This window comes from Monosiga brevicollis, genomic scaffold, assembly GCF_000002865.3.
Source record: "Monosiga brevicollis MX1 MONBRscaffold_22 genomic scaffold, whole genome shotgun sequence".
In the NCBI taxonomy this organism is placed as follows: Eukaryota; class Choanoflagellata; order Craspedida; family Salpingoecidae; genus Monosiga; species Monosiga brevicollis.
The window spans coordinates 171786-189009 of NW_001865059.1; the positions used below are offsets into that span (position 1 = coordinate 171786).

The 17224-nt window shown below is 55.1% G+C and overlaps 6 protein-coding genes across 6 annotated transcripts in view; 4 read left to right on the forward strand and 2 right to left on the reverse strand.

The window, feature by feature from the left end:
* Positions 1-225: 225 nt before the first annotated feature.
* On the forward strand, positions 226-1606 carry MONBRDRAFT_33623 (uncharacterized protein; the record flags this gene model as incomplete). Its single annotated transcript, XM_001748250.1, has 1 exon — positions 226-1606. The coding sequence occupies one exon, from the start codon at positions 226-228 to the stop codon at positions 1513-1515; it is 1290 nt and encodes a 429-aa protein (XP_001748302.1). The 3' UTR covers positions 1516-1606.
* Positions 1607-2033: 427 nt separating this feature from the next.
* On the forward strand, positions 2034-4099 carry MONBRDRAFT_33624 (uncharacterized protein; the record flags this gene model as incomplete). Its single annotated transcript, XM_001748251.1, has 6 exons — positions 2034-2117; positions 2287-2416; positions 2517-2617; positions 2715-3532; positions 3658-3742; positions 3821-4099. The coding sequence occupies 6 exons, from the start codon at positions 2034-2036 to the stop codon at positions 4097-4099; spliced, it is 1497 nt and encodes a 498-aa protein (XP_001748303.1).
* A 347-nt stretch (positions 4100-4446) lies between these two features.
* Positions 4447-10500, reverse strand: MONBRDRAFT_33625 (uncharacterized protein; the record flags this gene model as incomplete). The annotated part of the gene is made up of 29 exons (XM_001748326.1): positions 10412-10500; positions 10113-10217; positions 9895-9997; positions 9782-9793; positions 9706-9752; positions 9472-9607; positions 9233-9295; positions 9133-9173; positions 8491-8625; positions 8310-8400; positions 8100-8222; positions 7959-8035; positions 7825-7867; positions 7607-7729; positions 7466-7522; positions 7241-7376; positions 7031-7127; positions 6586-6696; positions 6418-6453; positions 6237-6310; positions 6094-6157; positions 5833-6013; positions 5646-5682; positions 5474-5575; positions 5325-5383; positions 5186-5245; positions 4842-5089; positions 4660-4745; positions 4447-4526 (listed from the first exon to the last, which is right to left on the reverse strand). Exons 3-29 carry the CDS (start codon positions 9895-9897, stop codon positions 4447-4449), a joined length of 2322 nt encoding a protein of 773 aa, XP_001748378.1. The 5' UTR covers positions 9898-9997; positions 10113-10217; positions 10412-10500.
* On the reverse strand, positions 10501-12921 carry MONBRDRAFT_33626 (uncharacterized protein; the record flags this gene model as incomplete). The annotated part of the gene is made up of 10 exons (XM_001748327.1): positions 12676-12921; positions 12546-12651; positions 12277-12344; positions 12087-12151; positions 11870-11982; positions 11657-11777; positions 11384-11535; positions 11133-11261; positions 10775-10871; positions 10501-10700 (listed from the first exon to the last, which is right to left on the reverse strand). The coding sequence occupies exons 1-10, from the start codon at positions 12861-12863 to the stop codon at positions 10501-10503; spliced, it is 1239 nt and encodes a 412-aa protein (XP_001748379.1). The 5' UTR covers positions 12864-12921.
* Positions 12922-13323: 402 nt separating this feature from the next.
* Positions 13324-14124, forward strand: MONBRDRAFT_10530 (uncharacterized protein; the record flags this gene model as incomplete). The annotated part of the gene is made up of 1 exon (XM_001748252.1): positions 13324-14124. One exon carries the CDS (start codon positions 13324-13326, stop codon positions 14122-14124), a length of 801 nt encoding a protein of 266 aa, XP_001748304.1.
* A 375-nt stretch (positions 14125-14499) lies between these two features.
* MONBRDRAFT_27847 (uncharacterized protein) overlaps positions 14500-17224 on the forward strand; it is a gene marked incomplete at both ends in the record, with an annotated part of 7569 nt that continues 4844 nt past the window's right edge. Inside the window, 9 exons of the mRNA XM_001748253.1 lie at positions 14500-14743; positions 14899-15092; positions 15160-15302; positions 15475-15586; positions 15678-15848; positions 15926-16054; positions 16134-16223; positions 16994-17068; positions 17149-17214. Of these exons, the coding sequence (XP_001748305.1) occupies positions 14500-14743; positions 14899-15092; positions 15160-15302; positions 15475-15586; positions 15678-15848; positions 15926-16054; positions 16134-16223; positions 16994-17068; positions 17149-17214 (1224 nt within the window). The remainder of the gene's footprint in view (positions 14744-14898; positions 15093-15159; positions 15303-15474; positions 15587-15677; positions 15849-15925; positions 16055-16133; positions 16224-16993; positions 17069-17148; positions 17215-17224) is intronic.

The following is a 17224-nucleotide window of genomic DNA, read 5'->3' on the forward strand; positions in this document are numbered from 1 at the left end:
GCGCTGTTGGGCTGTTGGCGTCTCGTGCCTGTCGCTATGTCTGACGCCGTCTTGTCTCTGTTTCTGTTCCCATCGCCATCCCATCGCCGCCTCAGGTGCCCGCCTTCGCCCGTGTCTCTTTCTGGCAACTCAACAGCTTGACGTGTGAATGAAAAATCTCACTCATTCGCGCACATTTTCTGTTTTTGGGCGGACTCGTCCAGTCTGGAGCCACCTTGGGGCATGATGCGCAACGTTGGCTGTGCCAGCCGCGGGCTGTGTGCGTTGGTGCTTGTTGTTCTATCTGTTTTGGTCATGGGCACCGAGCGACCGTCCATTACTGTGGATTCCGATGGAACCTTGTTAATCAATGCGACCAATCGTGTCATTGTAAACGGGGTGGATGTCATGGCGCACTCGACCGTCTTCAAGTTTCTCCTTCGCTCAAACCCGCAAATGGTGACCCCTCAACGTGTCATCTCAACGGATGCAGATGGCGCACAAGCAGTGTACGCAGCCGACCTGGATAATGATGGACTCATCGATGTGCTCAGCGCCAGCTACCGCGATAACAAAATTGCGTGGTACCGCAACACCGGCAATGGCAGCTTTTCTGACCAAATTGTCATTGGCATTGCCGACAACTACGCGCGGTCAATCCACGCTGCCGACTTTGACAAGGATGGATACGTGGACGTGCTCATTGCTGCGGCCTACCAGGACAACATTGCGTGGTATCGCAACAATGGCAATGGTACTTTTTCCAATCGACGCGTCATCTCCACCTCTGCCAATGGGGCGCGGCTAGTATATGCGGCTGATCTCGACAATGACGGCGACATGGATGTCCTCTGTGGCAGTGTTTACGACAACAAAGTTTCATGGTACCGCAACAATGGTGCCGGCGTCTTCTCCAACCAGCGCATTATTTCAAATACCTTGAGGGATGTACGCTCGGTATACGCAGCCGACCTTGACAAGGATGGTGACCTGGACGTCCTCAGCGCCAGCTCCCAAGATGACAAGATTGCATGGCATCGAAATGACGGCACTGGCACTTTTAGCGCGCCGATCATCATCAGCAACTCTGCAATTGGAGCACGCTCGGTACATGCAGCTGATCTAGATCAGGATGGGCACGTTGACGTCTTGAGTGCTGCCGCAGCTGACAATACGATTGCCTGGTATCGCAACAATGGCGATGCCACCTTCTCCGACCCGCGCATCCTTTCGACCAACGCAATGGGGGCGCGCGCGGTTTTTGCCGCTGATCTGGATCAAGACGGTTGGCTCGACGTCCTGAGTGCCAGCGAAGGGGACAATAAGATTGCCTGGCACCGTAACACGGGACAGGGCACTTTCTCAGCCCAGCTGATTATCAGTACGGCGGCACTCGATGCGCACTCGGTGTTTGCTGCCGATCTAAACCAGGACGGCAGTTTGGATGTCCTGAGTGCCAGTCTCGGCGATAACAAGGTGGCTTGGTATCCCCTCGATCCCCCACTACTCCGCGCTGTGGCTGAGACCATGGCGTAACTGCTTATCTACTTTACATGTTAGACGCTGGCGGGCACAGCCGCTGTGGTCGCATTGTGGCGACCGTGAACATTGAACATCGAGGCATGACATTAATGATGACGAGTAATTGAGACTTTTCGTCGCAGCAATGTAAGGTATCACGAAAGATGTTGCAGCGATTAAAGGAGTTTATGACGCTCTGCACATGCCGTAATCGAGCCATCTTCTAAAAATAGCATGAAACACCAAGTTTGGCCGTGAAAGATGAAAGAGAGAGAGAGAGAGAGAGAGAGAGAGAGAGAGAGAGTGTGTGTGTGTGTGAGCGCATAACGCATTTTTTTTTTCCTGACAGCGAGACTCGCGCTGGTGGTGCTGGGTGCGCTGGTGCAGGCATTGTAGCTTCTTTGTGAATTGGAAGGCGCATCGAGGTGGGCTTTTTCAATACTGGTGCCAACTGGTGGAGATCGGTTTGGTTTAGGTCAACCTATAGCTCGGCCGGAATCAAGGAGTGAGGCCTCGTCTGAACAACCGACGAAATGGCGGGATTGGCGCCCGTGATTCGCTTTTTCGAAGCGGACAAGCAGGTGCCGCTCGGCACCTCGGCAGATCAATGGGAGGAGGTCAGTTTGGTCTGTCTGTGTGGGTCTGAGGCCGACTTTGTAGCCAAGTTTCTCGTTTGCAGTGCACAGGTCATCGCATGTCCACAAACTCAGTTTACATGTGAATGCTGTCCTTGTTGTTGTTGTTGTCGCTGTCGCTGTTGTTGTTCTTGCTGCTGGGTCTGCATAGGTTTTACACGAGTTGATGGCGCAAGTCCCAGCTCCAGATGAATTGGCTCAGCGTTTTGCCGACCCGGATGACGCTGAATCTGATGACGTTCAAGCGTATCTGCAATGGTGTCGCCAGCAGCCCAACCTCAGTACGGATGACCATACTGGCCGCTCGCCGCCCACTTCGCTTGTCCCCTTCTGCCCTGCTCTGATCGACATGTTGAGGGACTGACACATTGGTTGGCACAGGTGTACAAACCTCAGTGGTGCCATCGGATGTCTTTGGCGCTTCGGCTGAACTTCATGATATCAAGGTCAAGCCTGTGCGAGGTTACGGCAGCGACGATCAGGTAAGGATAGCTCCCAGCAATTGGCGTTGACCGCTGTCACACCGCACCATTTCCGTGGTTGACGTGGCCTTGAATGTCCTGCATCTCATGCAATCAGGTGTATTTGGACTTTCCTGAAATTCGAGAGCGCGTGGCTCGCGGCAATACGATTCTGACGCGTCGACATCCCAAACGCTCCCATGCTCACTTTGTCGTGCAAGGCCTGCACAAGTTTACCGGGGCCAAGGGGCAGGATGATGATGACGTCATCGACAATGAAAAGCTCTCCTCCGTCGAGGCGGCGGCCGTCAATTGGCGTCGCTTTTTCATCGGGGAGGATGCCGCGAGCGCGCGTCACGTGATTTGCATGGACAAGGCCAACGGCGAAGCCGGCCACGTGGCTGTGGTGCGTACCCAGGACGCCTACGTCCTGCTCGCCGGCAGCAAGAATGTGCACCTGGCCTTTCGAGATGCTGCCGATCTGGCCGCCTATCGTCGCGAGCCCCGTTATCTGGTGGCTTCAGCCGTCGCCGATGCATTTCTGCGCCACTTGCAACAACTGACACCTGAGCGGCGAGGCGAGCTCTTGGCCTTTATGGCCTGGACGGGTCTGACCGCCTGCTTTGAGATTCTACAGCCTTCCTATCAGCACGTGGAGTTGCTGACCAATACCGAACCCGAGTTGCTCTTCCTGACCTTTGTCGAGCCCAGTCCAGCCCCAAAGACGACCTCCCTCTGTGGCCTACGCCCCGACGCCGCGCTGGAGTTGGCACGTTACTTTGGTCTCAAAGTGGTCAAGTACTCGGTCCATCCCATCTCCGACCTGGAGACTCAGCTCAACGCCATCACCCAGTGGCATGGCAAGGAAGGCGCCGTCCTCTACTATCTCAACGATGCCGGTGAAGTCTTGGGCCTGCTGAAGAAGAAATCCAACTGGTCGGTTGTCCTGCTGCACACGAGTGGCACGCACTGCATGTGATAACGTTTTCTGCCCAAGACGTTCCTGCCCTGTGATCGGCGCTCATGTTGGCGGTGCCTTGTTCTGGGTGTTTGCTGCTTAGGTACGTGATTCTTCGAGCATGTCGCGAGAAGCTACGAGCAGGGCTCGGAGCCTTTTGTAAAGAAGTCAAGTCCGGGCGAGAACCGGTAAGACCTCATCGGCCCCTTGTACGCCGGCCCAGTGGCCTGATCATTCTCACCCCCTTGCCTCACTTGGGTGTGCAGAATTATCACGCACAGGCCGAAAGGTTAAAGGCCCGGACGGTGCAACGCATGATGGCTCGCCTCAAGCAACTCAACGAGTGGCTCGTTATGACGCCTGAGGAGATGGCGGCATGGTCAAGCTTGCTCACCGATTTTATCACCCATGTCTTTGACCGCGCCGCTCAGGTCCAGGGCCGCGTCAATGCCTTTGTGGAGGAGGTCCGCTGCCAGTTTCCTCAAACCTGGCACTCTTTCGCCGGCCCTCGCGCCACAGCCTCACCTCTTGCACAAACGCCTTGAAGGGTGTTGATGGCGCTTGAATCTGACTTATTTTCTTTTCTTTTCAACCTTCAATAATTGACCGATCATGACTTGGCTCTTGAGTCTTGAATGTTTTTTTTTTTTTTTAAATATTGGCTGCTAACAAACACACAAGTGGAGACAGGCAAGATGAACACGCAAAAGAGGCACCTTGTCGCCGTAAGCCGCACTGTCATCAACCCTCAAATGCCATGCGTCCTCACATGCACAACAAGAGAAACAAAGACACGATGACAATAACATGGGAAACACGCAGAAAAATGAATTGCAGAGCCAGCTGCTGGTGTACCGGAACAAAAAAACACAAGGTTGACGGCGCCACCCGGCTAGGAGGATGCCACAGAGTGCAGTTTAAGGCCCGGTCGATTACGCGAAAGACCAACGCGGCGACGCGCCACCAGCGCACCTGTTTGTGGATTCCGCGATGACAAACCAAAGTGAGGCAGGTTGTGGCAGTTGAGGGGGAAAGAAGCAGAAGCAAAACATCAAAGAACAAACAAAGCAAACAAGGACATCAAAATCAAAGTACAGCGACGAACCGGTTGGCAGCTTGACACCACCCAGTTTGGGCGTTGTGCTCAATCCGCCCGTGGCCGGTCGGCGTGCTCCACCCAAGGGTCGACGCCTAGACCACAACAACGCAGGGTGAGGCCAACCGTAGATGGAGAACGAAAAAAAAAAAAAATACATCAAGGAGAAAGAGTCTGCCAAGGCTACGTACGTGGCCGTCGAGGCGGCTGGGCGCGTTGTGCCGGGCGAGTCGGCTGTGCTAGTGGCAGCTGGCGCAGGTGTCGGTGTGGAGGTCGTCTTTTTGGAGGCTGCAGTTGTTTTGGCCTTTGGTGCGGCTTTAGGGGCGGCCACAGGTTTTGCCGGGGCGGCAGCCTTGGCTTTCTTGGCTTTCGGGCTGGCCTTGGCTGCAGGTTTGGCTGCTGGTGTCGCTTTGCCCTTTTTCGTGTTTTTGGCTGGAGCCTAATGAGAAAGGGCAGACATGGCAGGGAGATTACGGGTGATCAAAGTATCAAAGAGACGTGGTGTAGCAAGATTGCTCAAATTGCGTGCGCATACCTTCTTGCCACCCTTCTTCTTGGGCGAGACGACAAAGTCCTCGTCCGCGTCCGAGTTGGCCTGTGGGCAAGCCGACGTGAGCTTCAAGGGTCAGTTGGCTCCACGGAGCGAGTGAGGGGCGACACAGAAAGCATCATACCGAATCCTCATCCTCGCTTTGGTCCTCCTCGTCCGGCTCGAAATCAGAGCCGCCAACATCTGAGAACAACCAGCAGCAACAGGTAGAGACCGTGTCAGATGACCTGCATGCTCGTTCTTGAATCTGTGGGTGACTTGAGACCAGCTTACCAAAATCATCGTCGTCATCGGCACCATCCTCCTCGTCGTCATCCTCGTCCACTTCGGCGTACGACTTGCGTTTGGCCGTGGCGCGGCGTCGGCCCGAGGCCCCTATCAGGATCGCTCAAACATGAGTCTGTGCCAGCCAATGGGCAAAGATGAGCCGGGTTGCATAACTTACGGCCGCTGGGTGGAGACAGAGCCTCCTCGGGGGTCAGCTAGATGTGCGTCGTTGAAGATGAACCAGCACCAACCCGATGGCATTTCCCACAAAGGATTGTTGACCCAGCAGCAACCAAGAAATGAGAGGAAGAAAAAGAGTATTGGAGCAATTGAGCCTTTGTGGTGAGCAGCATAGATGGGCAGACCTGAGCAGGTGTGGACGGGGCTTCACCCGCAGGCTCTGATTCGGCAGAGGCTGGATTAGCAGCTGCTGAGGCGGTCAAGTCATCCCCCTGTTGTCCTGGCCCCACATCCTGCATCGAGAGCTGCAGGGCACGCTCCAGATCGGATTGCTCGGCTTCGGCAAGGGCTTGATCCTTGTTGCCCCTGATATGTGCGTCAAGTAAGCAGCATGTAAGATTGTCGGCGACATGGGGTGCTTCACAGCCGCACCGCCGCCTCCTCACCGTCGCTTGTTTGATCGCTTGTTGTCACTGGCACCATCGTCCTTGAAATCCTCTACATTCACAGCTAAATGAGCCCAAAAGTCTGTCCCAGGGCACGGCGGTGATGCAGACGGGCGTGTGCTGGCGTTGACGCTGGTGCTCACCGTCGCTATCCATGGCCAGCGCGTCGACAAAGTCATCGTCATCATCGTCATCAGAGGCGTTTGCCTTCTTACCACTAATATTTGCGCAGCAAGCAAGTGAGTTGTTAATAACGACGCGCACATTCGTGGGTCAATGAGCACTGCGCCGGGTCTACTGCCTGTCAACGTCACTCGGACGTACCGCGACTTGCGAGGCATGGCGACTTTCAAGCCGAGCCTGACAGAACAAGAGTCGCTTCACAGCGGCAAGAAAAACCTCTGCTGCATCAACGCATGGAGCAAAATGAGTATGATTAAATCCAAGCCGCATACAGGTAACATCTCCTCGATATACCTCGATCCCACGTACCTCAACACGGCGCTGCCGTTCCAGCGCGCGCACGCAAAAACGAGAGAGAGAGAGAGAGAGAGAGAGAGAGAGAGAGAGAGAGAGAGAGAGAGAGAGAAATACCGTTTCAAGCTGTTGACCGTTGCGTCGTTGTCAGAAAAAAAAGCCAAAACGAGGAAAAAAAAAACGGTTTCAAACGGTCAACAAAGGCCAGTCTAATCCTGTTTTTGGAGTGTGTGGGCGGTCGGCGGCGATGAACTGCTTTGATGAGAGGCATTCATGCTGGCTTTTTCGGTGACGGGTGGCGAGGATGCTGGCGCCGTGGGCCTCTCGGGGTTGGTCGGTGAATTCAATTGTACAGCACACTTCTCGGCGCCACTGTAGAATAACATGCAATGAATTTCATTATAACAAGGATATCGCCTTAAGATGGGGATCGGGGGACTCGTCGCGTTCATCGCGTCACACAAAGCCAAAGCCCGATGAGGTAGAGACGGCCAGGGGGAGCTCGTAGTTCAACTTGCCCACGGTGGAACCGGTTTGCCAATCCATGATCGGCCCACCTGAGACAATCAGAGCCATTCACACATGGTGAAATGTGGGTCTCCTGTGAGCAAGGTCCAGCAGGCACGGGAAGCAAAGGAGACAAGGATCGCCAGCATTTGGGTGGACCGACCAACGACGGGCTCAGACAGGTGCTGGAAGCGAAGAATTAGAGCACCGCGGTCCTTTGACGAGGTGTTGGGGCGCGAGGCGTGCGGCGTACACGAGTGGTGCAGCTCAAGACCCCCGGGCGGTAAGATCACGGCCTCCTGCAGTAGGACAGGACCCCCTTTCCGTAAGATGCTTTCGGAACAGACAAAAGCACTGCATGGTAGCTCACAAGGCAGGAAATTGATACCTGGCTCCGCTCGAAGCGGCGAAAAGAGATGCCGGGTTCCATCTGAAACAAGTGGTGCTGGATCCACACGGACAGGGCGCCGGCAAAGGTGAGTTGACGTTGTCAGCGCGCCTTCTCGTGGATCATCCAGGGTGCACGCACTTTGTGAAAAAATTGGGCCTGCTCGACATCTTCCTCTGTCTCCACCCGGCGGAAGCGAGCCCGCCCCTTGGTGTGCCAGCCGGGCACGACGCGTAGGCCGCCACTGTCTAGTCCAATGTCGTCCTGTACATGCACCGGCAATGAGAACCTTCAAATAATATTTTTTTGTGTTCCTTTGCTCGCCCGAGCAAACTCGTGTCGACTGGTCATGGACACACCAGAGCAATCCACACGGTGATGCTGCGCTCGCCATCTTGATGCCTGACAAAAGGAAAGCCCATGTGAGCCAAAGCACGTGCACAGGTTGGGACCTGCTCCTCCCTTTCCACCCGATCTAAAAGTGCGTACGTACCATGGCACTTCACGCCCGCCGTGGGCCGGCTTGAAGGCGTATTGGGTGGAGAACAGGACAACAGGTTCCGACGTATCCTGTTGATTGGACGATTGAGCCGAGTATGTGGACACACACTGGGTACCTGGGCGCACCACGTACCAGCGCTTCCTGCACCAGCCAAACTAGAGCGGGATGAGAGGCCACAGACCAGATGGCCTCTTTCAGCGGCGCACTGCCAAGCTGGTGTGGAGACATGAGCCATTCTGGGTGCAAGGCTCCTGCCTGTTCAGAATCCAGAGGCAGACTTGAGTTGGAGCAGTCCATCAGCCAAGCCCAGACATGCGTGCACATGGCGCTCAAGTGTCGTACCTTGACGGCAGAGCTGGATAAAATGTCTTGCAAACCTGCACGGCAGGTGGCCAGGGCCTTGGCAGTCAAAGCTACAGGCTTACAAAGCGTTCTATCCAGTGTTCACCATGATAAATCGGCGGGCCGGCGTATCGAGCTGCTCAGATGGTTCAGAAGCAAGCAGCCGCGTCCCTGCACGTACCCGTGCCGCCGCAACGCAAAGGCATCCTCGATCCCAATCTCAAACGCCTCAACCAAGCCACTTTCTGCCACAGGCACGGGTGCTGGCACCAAAATTCCCTGCTGGCGCGCTGCGCCCGCCGTGTACATCATCGTGCTGATTTTTTTTAAAAAATAGAGAAAACAAGAGAAAAAAACAGAAAAAAACAGAAAAAAACAGAAAAAAAGAAAAACAAAAACGAAAAGCACGTCTCTGATTTCATCTCCGATCTTTCTGGCGCCCATGGCCTTGTGTGTAGTATGGCTACTTTCCTCATGAGCCAGAGGCAGCATTGGTGGACGGCAAGGGGTGGGGCGTCTCAAGAAAATATGTGCATCGACAGACGGCATTCGGAAATCGACAGACGGCATTCGGAAAACTACACACCAGATTCCCCAGCGAGCGCGTCCAGATGGGGTGGAATGCTTACAGGCCGGCGATATCTCTTGGTCAGGACACAGGGATACCATGACGTGCCAGTGGAACAAAAACACGAGAAATTTGATTGAAATACTCAACTGTTCAAGTGCAGCACGAGCACTTCCGGCATCGAGGAACAGGGAAAAAAAAAGTGGAGGCTGGAAAGACAAGGAAAAACAGATCAGGGAGCTGGAACAATCCTACTTTACTTGGCCGACTGAGGGATGACAAGAACATATGAGCACCTGGGCATGACAGGATATGATGGAGGGAGGTAGGTGGCCAAGGCAGGGCGGCAACTCACCACCTTGCCGGTATGTTGAGGCTTGCCAAATGAGAAGGGAATGTACTTGTACTTGATCATGTGCTAAGAGATTCCAAAGCGACAGGGAGCACGCCCCCCCCCCCCCCCCCCCAAAAAAAAAAAAAAAAGGGGGCCAGCGCATGTGTAGCAACGAGAGGACCGAAAACAAAGAAGAGCAGAGGAAACACGGCAGAGCACACAGTGTGCTGGATCGTGCCACGTTGTCCGGGTTGACGTACCGCAATCTGTTTCTTCATGGAGATGAAGAAGAGAATGAAAAAGTACATGACGAGGATGGGCCAGAACACGGGAACATCAAAGGCCTTGAAAAAGGTGGCGACAAATGCCAGCAGAATTGCTCGTGTACCCGACAGCCTGCACAGAGCATCAACAGGACAGCCCGCAATGAGTCGGATGGGTCAAAGCCTCCGAACCGCCCTCTTTTTTTTCCTTGAGTGGGTGGCGGTGCGCACCAGAACTTGAATTCGGGGAGCCGGCGCATAAACGGACGAAACTCCTCGTCCTGCTTCATGGGCAGTGCCTCGCCCTGTCCCTCGCCCTCTACAGTCGACGGACAGATCAGACCGGGAAGCATAGCCATGTGCATCGACGAAAGTGAGATCCCTGGTGGTAGAGCGGCCGTCTGCCTCGGCACCACGTACCATCGTCAGTGTCGGCCACCACCGGCTCGAATTTCGGGGTCAAGAAGGCAATGAAGAGATTCAGCAGGTAAATGCCAAGGGCATACGCCACAATGTACCAGCCCTGCATTGAAGGCATTCACGTGACATGGCAGTGTTGAGGTCATGAGGCCATGAGTTGTCTTGCCAGCGATGCAGGGGACGGAGGTCAGGGGCTAATGGGGGCCGGCCATTCAAACCTGCAGAAAGACGATGCGGAGGCCAAAAAGAACAAAGAGGACACAAGTGGCCACCCATCGCGGGGTAACATGGGGCGTGCTCAAGTCCAGGAATTGTTGATGGCGCTACAAAGAGGAAGAGGAAGAGCGGAGCACGGAGACAGCGAGCGAGCGACGGAGCGAGGAGCAAGCCGATGAGTCGAGCGACTGGGCGAGGTGACATGGTCAATTCCAACTGTTGCTTGTGAACATTGCCCAACTCAAGCCACAAGGCGTGTGCCACCCCCGGAGCGATCTCCACCCCACACGCCATCACCTACGTTACTAATCGTATTGATGAGCTTGGTGGCAAAGCTCGGGGCCTTGTCCCCGGCGGCTGCCGTCGCATCGGTACTGCTGCTGGTGGGCATCATCTCGTCAGTTGTTGAATGAGTGAGAGAGAGAGAGAGAGAGAGAGAGAGAGAGAGAGAGAGAGAGAAGAGAGAGAGAGAGAGAGAGAGAGAGAGAGAGAGAGAGAGAGAGAGAGAGAGAGAGAGAGAGAGAGAGAGAGAGAGAGACACACACACGTCGGTTTCAGAGAGTTAGTCTGGGTTTGAGATGAAGCTGTAGCTGAAATAAAAGCCAAACCAGAGGTATGACTTGGTTCTGAACTTGTATGAGAGGGATCAAGGCCAAGCACTGACTGACGTGTGACTGTGTGTGTGTGTGTGGTGTGTGTGCCACGTTCAAATCAAACAAAAGAAACCGAAAAGGTTGAGGTATTGTCACTTGTTTCGTCTCCTGGATATTTCCGATCGATTGTTTTTAAAAGTCGGCCCACTCCTTGAGGAAGATGCAGCGTTGTGGAGCTACGAGCCCGCGCGGCGAGCAGTTGTGCTTGACCTACATGAAACACGTGATCCACCGCCATTGTCGGTTTGGTCATCAAACATAAAAGCATAATGTGAGACAGAGGCAGATCAATACAGCCAGCCGAAACCATGAACGAGGAGGGGCTAAGAGCAAAATGCAAAACGGTTTTGGTGTGCGCCGTTCACACACCTTGCAGTGACCACAAGGGGCAGTATGAACGGCCGATCGTGGCAGTGGAATTTTGGTAAGGCGATAGGCCCGTCGCCCCGCGCGTGTCCCACGAATGGCCATGCGATCATAGACCAACGTCTCCAAAAGCTACGAACAGCAGTGGAGCATGGCACGTTCAGACAATTTGAGATGGATGAGCCACCAAGCCGCGCGGAAAAGAATTTCAGCTGTGTTCCCTGACAACTCTGCTTTGGCCCACTGTTTCGCACCTTTTCCATGTCACCGACGCTGAGGTCTTGCTGGGCAATTTTGCTGTTGGCGATGAAATCAAGAATCTCTTGCGCCGTCAACCATGAGGATTGGTACTTGTGTAGCGGGCTATCGTAGGGTCGGTTAAGGCGCTCCTGAAGTTGCTTGATGCCTGGTACAAGCCCATCAACAACCGAATGCCCAGTCGTGAGGCAACCACTTGGCGGGACAGCACGGGCTTGGGGTGGGCGAGCGCCACGGGGCCAAACAAACAAACAAACAAACAAACGTACAAATGCGACGCATAATGTCGACAAACTGTCCATCGAAATCCTGGCCAGCATACCAAGGCCCGCCCGAGTGCTCCGTGTCCACTTCCAGCTCGGCCAGAATGTAGAGACGCTTCTTGCCACTCTGCGACCCGATCATTTATCAATGTTAATGGTTCAGGGAAACAAAAACAAAATAGGCATGCCGCAAAGGGAACAACAAAGGCTCCTGCCTACCTTGATGGAGCTGGCTTCCTTGATGTACTTTTCAGATTTGAGACGCTTGATAATTTTATTAATGGTCCGGGGATCCAGGTGACTCTTCGGCTTGAGGTCCTGGTGAAATACACCTAGCGCAGGCGAAATCGCAAGAGACGAAAAAGCCCGTCGATCAGTCGGGACTACGAGTTGCTCAAAGACCACGCAGTGCAAGGGTAGCTGCGGTTGCACCCACCCTTGGTGCCGGCATCTTCGATAATGCCGTAGATGAGCTGTTCTTGGGTGCTGAGCTTTGAGAGTCTGGTAGGCGCAACGGGATGGTTGTGCATGAGGGCTACAGACCAGACCATACAGGGATTCGAGGCAAAGCAAAATGTGTGGGGGGGATCACGGCCAGACAAAAGGAGACATGCGGCCAAACATACTTCATGGAGCGTTCATCGCCAGCAGCCAGGGAGACACCGCCCGCGTCTTGATGAACCACAATTTGACCCTGAACAGAATGGGCCAACAGAAAAAGGCGAGCGTGAGCCACAGGAGCACTGCTAGATCCAGTGCGGTGGTGGTAGCGTGCAAGATGAGCATGGACGAACCGTGCCCAAGAGAGGCTGAACGTGCTGCAAGACTTCTTCCATAGTCATGTCGAGTCCGGACGTGACCTCGTGGTCACGGAGAGGCTGCCGTCAACACGAACAAGCAGATGAGGAGAAAGAGAGAGAGAAAGAAAGAGAGAGAGAGAGAGAGAGAGAGAGTTGCCCCTTGGCGCCAACACAACCTGCACTGCACTGCACTGCACTGCACTGCGTGAAGGACAAGTCGTCTACCTTGTTGGCGGCTGTGAGAAGGTCAATGAGACGTTGTTGCCCGGTTCGGGCTTGATGGTGGTGTCGGCCGCGGCCATCTTGACGCGCTTGGCGCCATGTTCTTCGCCCTCGACACCTGCCTGGCCATTTGTCACAGCCATCTCACCGGCAGCCGCCACGCTCACGGCCACCGATGCCCGCTTGGCCATGCTCCTTGCTGCTCTTCCAAGCGCGCATCGACACCCAAACGACCGCACACACACACACACACACTCGTGAAAAAAAAGAGAGAGAGAGAGAGAGACGGGAGAGAGAAATTTAACTTTAAAGAGAGCGCGTGAGCGTGAAAAGGAGGACGAGAGACAGATTAATTTACTTTAGAGAACATAGAGAGAGACAGAGAAGAGCAAAGAGAGAGAGAGAGAGAGAGAGAGAGAGAGAGAGAGACAAAAGGCATAACCACATGGAAACACACACACACACACACACAACACACACACACATTCATTTCACGATTGGGGGCCTTCAAGCAGGTTGCAAACCAGCACGAGTCAATCGGCACCAAAGTCGGCATCTGTGTGATCGAGCCGTGTCTAGGGGAGAGGAGAGCGTTGTGGGGTCGGCTGTCGTGCGGGGTCCTCGTGTTGGGTGGGTGACGGGCCGAGAATCATGTTTGAGGTGTCGGTGGGAGCGCTGAGTGCGCTTTGGGTGCCATGGGTGCAGGAACAGCTGCGGCAGCGACCTCAGCTGCGATATGGTGTGGCCACCTTGATTTTGGGCCGCTTCACCTACCTGTTGGCTCAGGAACGGGTCTTGGATGCCGGTTTCTGGGGCGTCTTGACGCTGCCAGCCCTCACCCAGCTGCGCGGCACGCTGCTTGCGCCCGAACTGGTGCGCCTCGAGACCGCCACGCCAGACTCGGACGCCGATGTGGCGCTGAATATCTGCCCCACGCCAATTGATGAGCTGGTCCTGGGTGCTCATTGCGGCATGCTGGGAGCTCTTTTGGGCTTGCGACTGCCCTACGCCCACTGGCCTGCGTGGTATCAGGGCTTGCATGCGCCCGTTGTGACGACCCTCTTGTGCATTCCGGCCGTCCAGGCCGTGGCCATGACCGAGCAGACGCCCTGGGCTCCCCTCGCCCTGGCGAGTGGCCTGTGCGCCCACCTCGGCCTCTTGATCGGCGCCGAGGCGCCCTTGTCCTCCATCTTCGGAGCCATCGTCTACAGTCTGCCCCTGACCATCAACGGCTATCGCGCGCTGGGCGGCGGTCCCGACCAGGATGATGATCCATCCGCGGCCTTTGTGCCCGAAGTTGACAAAGAGGATCGCTACTACAAGCTCGGCATGGCCCAATTCACGTGCAGCACCTTTGCTTGGGGCCTCTACATGCGTCAGACGGACGCCCCAGTCCTGCCCACGGCCCGCGCCGTTCGCACCGCCCGCTATGTCACTGCCTCCTCTGCCTAACATGCAAAGCCTCAAGGAGGGAAGGAGAGATTTTGTGGCTTGCAGCTCTCTTGTGTTTGCTTTTGTCAGATTGTCATCATATCCTGTAAATTAAACTCTTTATCCCTGGACGTGTCATCCTCCCTGTCCGCTCCTGCGTACATGCATGCATGGTCGAGTCAGCAACAGGCACGGCCTCTCGTTGAGCTCAACGATGAAAAACAGCAAGAGCCAGTCAGACATACCAACGCTTGCCATCGGGCGCAACCAGGTATTTTGCATCTTGAATCCCAATCCAGAACTTTCATGTGGAAAGTCGTTGCCGCCGGCCTTTGCCAGCCAGCATCTTGTGGCGCTTCGTTGGCGTCAAACAGCAACCACGAGGGCGCCGAAACAATGGCCATGCGGTTGGCAACGTTGGCCGTCGTCCTCTTGGCAGTGCTCCTGACACGCGTGGGTGAGGCCAGCCCGATTGGTTCATGCGCGGCACCCGCCACGCACAAGGGCACGCATTGTGTTTGTCCGACCGATCAGGCCTGCTTTGGCGGCGCCTGCGAGCAAGGGCAAGGCACCGGCATCGAGCTGGTCCACGGCTACCGCCCCACCTGCGAAGACTGCTACTGCGCGCCCTCGACCAAAGGTGAGTTCGCCACACCGAGGGTTTGTCGACCCCAACAAAGGCGTGGTTGCTCGCTCCAACAGCAACAGGACGAGAACAGTTGAACAGCGAGCTTGCCGCGATTGGCTTTCGATGGCACGCTCCTGACTGCAATGTCTGGATCCGTGCGTCGGTAGGCGATGCAGTAGGGGCAAAAGCGGATGGCATCAGCACCAAGACGGCAACGGGCCCCATGGCCAATTTCTACTTTCTCAAGCTGCACAAAGTTGGGTCGACCACCGTCAGCATTGTGCTCGAGCGCCTCGGCGAGCACTACAATCGCAAGCTCTGTCTACGTGGCGACGCCTTTGAAGGCTCACTTCCTTGTCAAGTAAGCGCCCACTCCCACCGAGTCGGTTCTCTGCGCGCCTCTTTTGGACTGCTGGCCCGCTACGCAGGAGGGCCTGACGTTGGTTGGCGCTCAGGTGTGGACCACGCACGACGTGGAAACATACATGCTGGCTGGTGGGATGCCTGCACTCACTTCCATCATGGGCGAGGATGCCGTCTCCATCATTGTGCTGCGCGACCCGACTGAGCGGTGGGTTCTGGGACGTTGTTATTGCAACTGCATGATCTACCCGGCCAAAATTCCACATGCCGCTGCGCTTGGTCCCGCAATCATCAACGTGTGCGCAAACCGGGTTCGACACGCCGCCTTGAATTTTATTCACTTTTTTTTTTTTTTTTTTTTTTATTCTTCCCCACGGCAGACTCTTGAGCCGATATTTTTATGATATTGCGCGAGGGGCGATGGTCACCCAGTCAACAAAACCGACGGCTCACGACTTTCGCGACTATCTTGCGGAAAATGATATTGAGACGGTGCGTCATGCGGCCTCTGACTTGACTCAGAGTCTGAAACGCACGGCCCCGCGAACTTTCCTCATGAAAGCCAGCCACCCTGCGACTTTAGATTCACTATCTCAATGCCCTGGATTCAACCAAGCACCAAACCTCGGCCGCCATGCACACGCTGGGCCAATTTGATGTGGTGGGCATCACCGAGGATTTGGATCGCTTCCTGGTGGTCCTGGCACACAAGCTCAACGTTCGGCTTGAAGACGTCACCTACAAGAGCGAAAAGGTACGCTCGCGACGCCATTTTGTTTGTGCTTTGCCTCTGACGTCGAGCTTCTCAGCGTGTGCCATGTGTGTTGCCAGGTGGTGGTAGGCCGCCCCAAGTTTGCGGATCTGGACGCCGAGACACAAGAACTGTTGCTGGCAGCCACCCAGGATGATCGTCTCATCTACGCGCATGCCAAGACGCTGGCCCTAGCGCAGCAACACGAGGTACGATGGCACGCACATTGTCTTGAACATATGGCTCAACGGCTCTCATCCAAACGCGACTGTCGATCGGCTCACCCAGGTGCCAGACTTTGAAGCCAAGCTGGCTCGCTTCCGCGCACTCGAGAGCAAGATTGACCAGGGCTGCACGTTCTCCGACACCCAGAGCCAGGTCCTAACGGGCCAGGACTGCTACAAGTTTCAGCAGTAGTCGCCCTTACCGCACGTATGGGCTCTGGTTGTATTCGCATTTATACCGGTTAATGTAGACTTCAAGCCATTCACAATTGTATTTTATGTAGCAGATTTGATACATCATGCTGATATAGCGCACACCATTGTTCCAGGCTTGTTTCAACTTGTCCGGCCAAAGTTGGCCTCATTATTGACACACTATTTTTAACCATATCACTCGTCTATTTCCGGATGATGTGGGCGAAATTTTGCTCGCCATGATTTTGAGATGTTTTTTATTTTTTATTTTTCGCTGTCTCCGTGCAGTGGTACGGCCGGTCCAGGGCGTAGAAAGAAGCGTGTCACGGAAGCGCGTCGCGTGGAGGGCAGGTTGTTCAAGAGCATGACCAGCCTGAAAGACATTGGGACAGGGGCTGGATGGCAAGCAGAAGGAGAGGAAGACGGGTGTAAACACAACGTGCCGCAGTAGCGGCAGAGACTATTGTTTCGACTTCTCGCTCACCTCGGGTTGAGTGGCTGGCGCACTCAGGTTTGGAGCGCCCTGCAGCCATGCCTCCTCGCCGTTCGACTCGCGCTGCCGCCAAGCGGACGGCAGCTCAAGCGGTATGGCGCCCTTTTTTCTTTTTCTTTTTTTTTTCTTTTTTTTTTTTGGCGTTGGACCGTCCCTTGCTTTTGGGGGTGCACTGAATGTGACGCAGGAGCGCTCGCTCACAATCGTATTCAATCGTGTTTTCATGTGACACCCAGGATCCTGCGCCGGCCGCTGCTGAACCCGCTGCACCCACTGCAGCTGCAGCAGCTCCAGAGGCCAAGACCACCAAGGTGTGGTCACGAAGTTTTGAAATGCCGGATGCTCGCTGCCCCACATGGTTGATGACGGTTTTGCCTGCACTCTGGCCCAGGTGCAACTCAAGGCCGGAGCCAATGTGCCGGTGATTGAGACCTTTCCCTCGGCCAGTTCCTATCACGTCTACTCGG